At 39.1% G+C, this 8,732-nt stretch overlaps 1 protein-coding gene across 1 annotated transcript; it reads right to left on the bottom strand.

The window, feature by feature from the left end:
* Positions 1 to 6,678: 6,678 nt before the first annotated feature.
* LOC138034960 (zinc finger protein 345-like) lies at positions 6,679 to 8,526 on the bottom strand. The gene is made up of 2 exons (XM_068881950.1): positions 7,294 to 8,526; positions 6,679 to 7,074 (listed from the first exon to the last, which is right to left on the bottom strand). The coding sequence occupies exons 1-2, from the start codon at positions 8,524 to 8,526 to the stop codon at positions 6,679 to 6,681; spliced, it is 1,629 nt and encodes a 542-aa protein (XP_068738051.1).
* Positions 8,527 to 8,732: the final 206 nt, after the last annotated feature.

The following is an 8,732-nucleotide window of genomic DNA, read 5'->3' as shown; positions in this document are numbered from 1 at the left end:
TAACCTGACTATTTTTATTTAATCTGTCAGTCTTGCATAGCAACCGTTACTGTCTACCATGTTGGTGCTCCATCATTGAAGCTATATATAGAGAGAGCTTTTAGTGATTCATCAATACAAGAGTGATAGATTTTTACCGTTTTCTCTAGAAATTCGGTAATGGTCAGCATGGTTCTTTGTCTGATGGTTGGCTGCGGTGACAAGACCGGGAAAAAGTCTAAAAATGACACAGAAAAGGCAGTAAAATACCATCGCGTCCCTCGTGTTTGGAATTACCAACTAAGGTTAGTTCGTCGAAGAATTTGAGCTCAACCAGAAGTAGACCCTGGATTTCTTCCATCAGTCGAGCCTATCTAACAGAAGCGTAGCTTGAAAGCGATCGTGTATGCAGTGAACATTTTGTGTCAGGTGAACCGGCAAGAGATTGGGATTGTTTTGACATCGATTGGGTGCCCACTCAAAAACTAGGCCATTCCAAACGACAAAAAGATTTGAGTAAGTAATGTGAAGACAGATCAGCGACGTGAACGTCGACAAGAAACAATTAAGAAAGAGAACCCCGTAAATACGACCACCTTCGGGCCATGGAAATTCGGTCGTATTAACAGGGTGGTCGTATTAACGGAGTAGGGTCAAATTAAGGTGCAAAATTCTTGTAAACTATATTCTACTCCAGCACATGTATACCTTTAATCCGCTATAAATCAACCTTACAACCCCAATTCAATGCAACTAAACAACAGTAAAGAAAAAACACTGACTTTTCTCATTTCCTTGTTATGAAAGGAAAGGGATTGTGAAATGTCTCGAAGAGCCGTTTTCTATATTGAAGCTTACAACACTTTCACAATTATTACAAAGTTCAAACGGTTTTAAAAAGGTCTATGAGCTTCGACTGCCTTCGCCTTTGCTTAAGCCAATCACTTTGTACATTAGTAATAACTTTTGCGAGTTCATTTGCGGTTTTCATGTTGCCCTCTGTCTCTAGAAAATGCAAAACGTCTTGCAAGCCAGATGTCGCCTTTGCGTATGAAGCTAGTTTGGGCACAATTGCGGGAGGTTCGTCGATTTCATCGCCACTACTCCCCTTTTCACCTGCAGCATTTGCTTCCTCTCCTCGTTCGTACGCTACTTCTCAAAAGAACGCGTCCTCCCAGTTGTCTGGAAGTTCGAGGCGAACTGGTGGATCAAAACGGCCATCTACAGTTTCTCTCATTGAGACTGCCGAGGCTCCACTTGTTTCTTTCGCCAAGTTCTCAACAGCAGCAAAGTCATCTTCTAATATCCTGCCAAGAAGTTCTTGTGTTTTTCTGTCATGATTTTCTCATAAGCTTTTATTTCTGTAACCATGTTCCGTAGCATCATAATAAACCTTGAAAATATTTTATTATTTTAGTGGATAACAGATTGTCTTTATGAGACTAATTGAGTGTTGTGCTGGACTAGAGTGACTGGCTTGCTTACTGATAGCAGCACCAACACGAAAAAAATACTCTTTTTTAGCTTGGTTTCTTTTATCTTCCTCTATAATTCTAATTTCATCGTCAGTAAGTTCGCTTTTAACACCAATACAGACATCAAGCAACATGTTATAATTCATGTCCAAATATTTCTTATCAATATGAGGTCTGTGATGGTTTTAATGTTCCTGCTTTGTGATACAAATGACTGGGAACGAGGAGCAATTAAAGTTAACAGCACTGGTTTGGTATTGCAGGAGTACATCTTAGCATAAAAATCACTCAATTTGCCAGGCGATGGCTAGGGTTTCCCCTTTTGAAGAATCCAAATTATCGATGGAAACATCAAGTTTTTGCTTATAAGTTTCCTGGCTGATGTTAAATCAATATTTTCTACTTCAGAATATGGCACGTTTTTGACATGGCGTAATTCATTTGAATTTTAACTCGGCGCACGCCAGTTTACGGCAACGGATTGTTAAGTTTTTGTGAATGGCGAACTTTTCCTATCACAACAAACTTTTCAGCAACGACATTTTGAATGAAGCCTGAAACCATGTGATTGTGGGCTTGAAGGCTGCAAAAGGCTTTGAGGTGTTTTTCCAAATAGCGACTTGTTTCAAGCACCAAATACGATACTAAATCGACTGATTCTACCAGTGGTAAACATTCTGGATCAAATTTCTTGTTGGGAATTATAAATGGATCAATTCCAGTAGAAGAAATTTTTTCTCTGTATCGTTCCTTGACCTTTGAATCAAGGCTAATCTCCAAGTTTCACGGGCTGATCAGTCATTCTAATCCCAACCTTGTTTTTTCCCGTAAGTATTGAGATTTACAGCAATCTGGAACGCCCATCGGATTCTACGACTTTTAGAGCATCAGATTTAGTATTTTAGAGAGATTATTTCGCAAAAAGTAATTTTAAACGCAGCAAATGTGAGCTCACTATGAAAATTTCCGTATCCTTGTTTACAATGTATGACTCGCGTGGAACTCCAATATGGCGGAGCCTCATTTTCAAGTATCTGCCAAAAGCTCGTGACGTCACGTGAAAATGCTCTATTTAACAAATAGATTCCATGTTGCCGTGCGTCTGTTCAGTAATAGATCACAGATGACGTCAAAATGTGGTAAGAACAAGAAAGTGGCACACGAGGCGATAGCCGAGTGTGTCACTGATGTACTTAATACATTTTGACGTCTTCTGTGATCTATTACTGAACAGACGCACGGCAACATGGAATCTATTTGTTTTATATAATAAAGAATTAAACTTTATTCGCATAAAAGCTGACGGTGACGTCAATCGTGCGTCTGTCCTCTAATAGATCATAGCCAAGAACCAATCAAAATGCGAGAATAACTTCGGTTATGATGTAAAGAGAAATACAGCATAGTCGCTTAATATGATTTGGATTGGACTAGAACGCACACTTTGTTACACTACCGTTTAGTTTATAGGTAATGCGTGATTGATTTTTTTTTAAAGATGCTTCAGTATAGCTGTAAGCTCTTTTAAAAAAATGAAATTCGGATTTAATATTTTCCGCACTTTTCCGCTTGTATTGTTGATTTTGTAATTAATTTGTTTTCGGCAGGTTGAATGTAATACAAAACAACGACAACGAGAATAATTTTTACCTTTAAAAGATGCCACGGAACCACCTTTCGGCCTTTTTCGTTCTTGTTGAGTGCATTTAAATAGAACTCTGTGTATTTTTGTGTGGAACGAGCCTTTTGTGCTTCGTTTTCGTTACCCTGGTTGATTTCCCTGCTTGCTAAAAAATCAATGCCGGTAGAAGGATTTGCCTGGTCCTCCCTGGGTTATTTTATTTACTTCATTCACTGTCAACTACAAGGGAACTCGCAAAACTCTACGAAAACTTTGGATGTAAAATGAAACTGCACACGCGTACGAGGGCCGTGCGTATATAGAGAAATACACCATATAGTCGCTTTAAAAAAGGATTTGGATCGGACTAGCACCCACGCTATGTTATAATTAACAATTAGATTATGAGCTCGAGATTTCTATTAGGTGAGATGAACTATGTTTTAGTGGAATTTTTACTAAAATATACTTCAAATAACAGTTTCCAATTATTTTTTGACGTATTGCTAAACTTTGCGCCTGAAAAAGATCGCTCGGATTGAATTGCCATTTAAAATCTAAGTTGTGCGCGCGAGCGCATCAGCTTTTTCAATAACTTTTTTGAAAGTCAAGAAACCGTAAATGTCCTTCGTTTAGACTTCTCAGAAATTTAATTACCCATTTCAATCCAAATTTTCCTCCAAAACTTTGGAAAAAAAACATCGTTATTTTCAAGACGACCTCTAGCCACTGCACTCTAATGGCTGATAGTGTTCAATGGCTCAGCTAATCAGATTACAGCATTTGCATTAGTATACTAGTAGAATTCTACTAATTGTATTTAGCGCTGGGGCACCAAAAATTGGAGACACTGTACAGAAATCGAATCAAATCAAATCAGTTTCATTTCAAATCATACGTTGGTTTTTGACCAGAAAGGAAAACCGGAGTACCCGGAGAAAATCCTCCCGGAGCAGAGTAGAGAACCAACAAACTCAAGCCACATGTGACGTCAAGCCTGACAATGGAAACCCGCGCTATATTGGTGGGAGGCGAGTGCTGTCACCACTGCGTCATCCCTGCTCCCTCAATGTTAAATTCTCGTGATGCAACCCCAACATAACGAGTCGACGTTGAGGTGGAAGACAAAAGACACAGCCACTCCGGAATCTTTGATCTTTTATCCTCTTCCCAAGGTATTACAGATAATCGACGGCGTAGTTTTGAAAGAACTTTTGGCAACGTAAACTAGATATAACTACCAGTAAAGTGCCAACGAGGAGAAATGATGGCTTGCCGGGGTATGATTTCCAACGTGTGGAAATAACAACGTCAGTCTTAGGATACGATGTAACTTATATTGTTACATTAATGATGTGGATGTCTGTAACAACAGATTAATAAACAATAAACAGGACTGCAGTATTTTGGTAAGATATATACCACGTATATAATTTAGGATTAAACGCATTTGAAAACTATTCAAAGCAAGCAGTTTGGGGGGAAATGTCACCGCAAGGCGAGAATTGAGCAAAAAAAAAATTACATGGACTACATCATAAACTGTTTTTTAATAATCTTTTAATGAGCATTTGGAGTAAACAATAACATGAATGTAACGTGACTGATAATATAAGGATTAAAACTTCCGTGAGAAGCATGAGAGACTTTTCTTTGCAAATTCTATCCCCTATATTTGGTAACAGATGTAGCTGAGTATCGACCTTTTCACGGTTTCTGACGCCATATTGGTTGGAGGGGCAAACACGGCTTTAACTACAGTGAATGTATGGAAATTTTGCCGAGTTTGAACCATTATAAATCCTTTAAGGTCTGACGATTGTGGATAGCTAGAATACCTCTCAAAAAGCACTTTTATCGGGGAGGTTATTTTCGTGAAGTATGACGATCAGAATCAAGCTATAACGACCGTAAACAAAATTTGTAAATTTAATATAAACCCTTGTAAACAAAATTATGTAAATTCCCGCGAAATTTGAAGCAACATGAGGAGATTTGTAATATCAAATTTTCAAACGTTGTGCCTTGTGCAATGATCCAATTTTCCGTTGAGTGAATGATATTATAAAAAAATGAATAAAAATATTTTAAAATTTTTGACATATGCTTCTTTACGCGGAGTTATAGAGGTTTGAATTCGGCCAAAATCCCATGCATTCACTGCGTTCGCGTTTTCCCTCAACCAAGATGGCGTCAGAAACCGTGAAAAGGTTTATTGGAAGTAATAAAAGCACTTGCTTACAAAGCTCTGTAAAGCCCACAGTACTATTACAACAGAGCGATATTGAAGAGAATATCAAGCTAATACATACAATAAACAAAACATAGTACAGTGAAACCTCGATTTAACGTAGTACCAAGGGACTGGTGAAATTGGTTCGTTATATCGAAGACCTCGATATAACGAATTTGCAGAAAAATAATCAAAATGTTCGTAAAATCGAGATATAATTAATAACTGTTTTTTAAATTTTTTTAATGTTGTTACGTTGCCCTACCCAGCATTTCTGGATCTGACCGATTACTGTAAATACTGGAAAAATTTGTAGTAAAGTTTGACCCTTTCATTTGCTCCGAAAATCGAAGACTAGCTGTCTGCTACTATATAAAGAACTGTTAACATATTAAGAACAAACTCCATTCAGTTCTCCCGAGGCCGCTCTGTTCTATTGCCAGCATGCCGGAATTTTTGGTTCCAACCTCCCCCGACCAAAGCCAGTCGCTCGTCGCCAAATTGTTGAAGGGCGTAGTTGACGTCACTTTTCGATGTTGGTTTTGAGGTGATTCGTTGTCGTTGATGTTGAATTACTTTTGTTGTTTTAAGTGTTGATTATTGTATTAGCCGTTGAATTTGGACGAATTTTACTGTTGACCTAGGGAAAATAATTTTCAACTGCAGGTTGCTCGTTGATGTTAAAAGCAATTTTTGCAACATGCCGCCAGCCATATTGTCCAATGTTGACATTTCTTCGTTATATCGAGGTATATTTCACGTTTGGGCTTTTGGATTGTTTTCATTATAACGAGGATTTCGTTATATCGATATTCTGTTCCATGCATTTTACTGTAACTTTGGCCGAGCTGAAGAATATCGTTCGTTACACAGAAGACTTCGTTATATAGAGGTTCGTTAAATCGATGTTCCACTGTAATTGCTGATATGGTTCTAATGAATTGAACTGTAACAATCTCTAATAGATGTTAATACACAAAACAAAAGGAATGAAAAGCAAAAACTAAGCCTCTTTCAAAGCAAAAGAAGATCGTATTAAGTATTTTGAAATCCAACACCGAAGAAAATTGGGGGTAACAATGCAGTTTTCAAGACGTTCTTTTCCAAATTCAAGGATTACTTAATTATCTCTGAAAAATGGATGGCTACCCACAAGAGCACTTGCTAACCCATAAACCGAGCAAAAGTATCCCAGTATTAGTAAGCAACACCCATAGGAAACCCGGGTATCTGCGATGCCCAGAACGTTTGCGCAATAACAACACCAGGCACCGTTTTTAAATAAATTTCCTGTCCTTCCTTTTCCTTTCTGTACTGCCAAAGAGTTAAAACCATTATAAAAAATCAAGAGAGCCACCCAACTACCTAGTTCAAGTTGATGGCTCCTCAAACGTCATATGATTTTGGTAGTGTGCAAGAAGAAGCTCCTCGCTGTTCAACTGCTCCTGGCAAACCCAACAGCTGTGTTTTACACCCTGGTTTGAACTATGACCTTGCCAAGTGCAGGGGCGATGAATGTCCACTTCATCCTGATTCGAACTTGAAGAACCTTCTTGTGCTTTTTCATGTTTCCTGTCAGTTCTTTTGTTGCAGAGAGCCTTTCCAATTGGCTTACGTTTAGAACGCTTCTCTCCAGCATGTGCTCTTTCGTGTCGCCTCAAAGTCGCTGCTTGGCTAAAACACCTTCCACATTGTTTGCATTCATAAGGCGTCTCTCCAGTATGGACTCTTTCATGCCTCCTCAAATGTTCTGCTCGGCTAAAACACTTTACATACATACATCACATACATGTGATGTATGTATGTAAAGTGTTTCCACTGCTTGGCAACTTTCCACGTTGTTTGCATTTATAAGGCTTCTCTCCAGTATGTATTCTTTCGTGTCTCCTCAAACTCAATGCTACGCTAAAACATTTGCCACATTGATTGCATTCATGAGGCTTCTCTCCAGTATGTGCTCTCTGATGTGTCCTCAAAGTCCCTACTTGGCTAAAACAACTTCCACATTGTTTGCATTCATAAGGCTTCTCTCCAGTGTGTACTCTTTCATGCACCCTTAAGTTCGATGCTACGCTAAAACATTTGCCACAATGCTTGCATTCATGAGGCTTCTCTCCAGTATGCACTCTTTTGTGTCTCCTCAAAGTCGCTGCTTCGCTAAAACACTTTCCACACTGTTCGCATTTATAAGGCTTCTCTCCAGTATGTACTCTCTCGTGCACCCTTAAGTGCGATGCTTGGCTAAAACATTTGCCACATTGTTTGCATTCATTAGGCGTCTCTCCAGTATGGACTCTTTCATGTGTCCTCAAATGTTCTGCTCGGCTAAAACTCTTTCCACATTGTTTGCATTTATAAGGCTTCCCTCCAGTATGTACTCTTTCGTGTCCCCTCAAATTCGATGCTCGGCTGAAACACTTTCCACACTGTTCACATTCATAAGGCTTCTCTTCAGTATGTGCTCTTTGATGTGTCCTCAAAGTCGCTGCTTGGCTAAAACACTTTCCACATTGTTCGCATTCATAAGGCTTCTCTCCAGTATGTACTCTTTCGTGCACCCTTAAGTTCGATGCTTCGCTAAAACATTTGCCACATTGTTTGCATTCATAAGGCTTCTCTCCAGTGTGGACTCTTTCATGTCTCTTTAAGTTTCCTGCTCCCCTAAAACACTTGCCACAATGCTGGCATTTATAAGGCTTCTTTCCAGTGTGGACTCTTTCATGTCTCTTTAAGTTTCCTGGTTCGCTAAAACACTTGCCACAATGGTGGCATTTATAAGGCTTCTTTCCAGTGTGGATTCTTTCATGTCTCTTTAATTTTCCTGCTTGGCTAAAACACTTGCCACAATGCTGGCATTTATAAGGCTTCTTTCCAGTGTGGACTCTTTCATGTCTCTTTAAGTTTCCTGCTTGGCTAAAACATTTGCCACAATGCTGGCATTTATAAGGCTTCTTTCCAGTGTGGATTCTTTCATGTCTCTTTAATTTTCCTGCTTGGCTAAAACACTTGCCACAATGCTGGCATTTATAAGGCTTTTTTCCAGTGTGGACTCCTTCATGTGTCTCCAATGTTCCTCCTTGGGTAAAACACTGTACAGCAGTATGCACTTCTCCATCTCTCGCAAGACTTAGTTTTTCGTTGGGACAGTTTCTCCTCCGTATAAAGCAAGAGCCCCTGTTCACAGCAAGGCAGTGCCTGTACTTAACTGATCTTGACATCATTAAAAGACTGTGATCTCACTTAGTACTAAAATACAAAAGAAAAGGAATTCATTCCACGTCAAATCAAGGTCAAGTCATAAAAAAGGAAAGGAACTTTATTTAAGTGTCTAGTCGTTCTAGCGCTGGAGCACTAATTGGGGACACTGTAATCAAGTCAAATGTTGGTTTTTGAGGAGAAGGGAAACCGGAGTATTCGGAGAAAA

This window comes from Montipora capricornis, chromosome 2 (assembly GCF_036669925.1).
Source record: "Montipora capricornis isolate CH-2021 chromosome 2, ASM3666992v2, whole genome shotgun sequence".
NCBI lineage: Eukaryota > Metazoa > Cnidaria > Anthozoa > Scleractinia > Acroporidae > Montipora > Montipora capricornis.
This window is presented reverse-complemented; position numbering and strand designations above follow the sequence as displayed.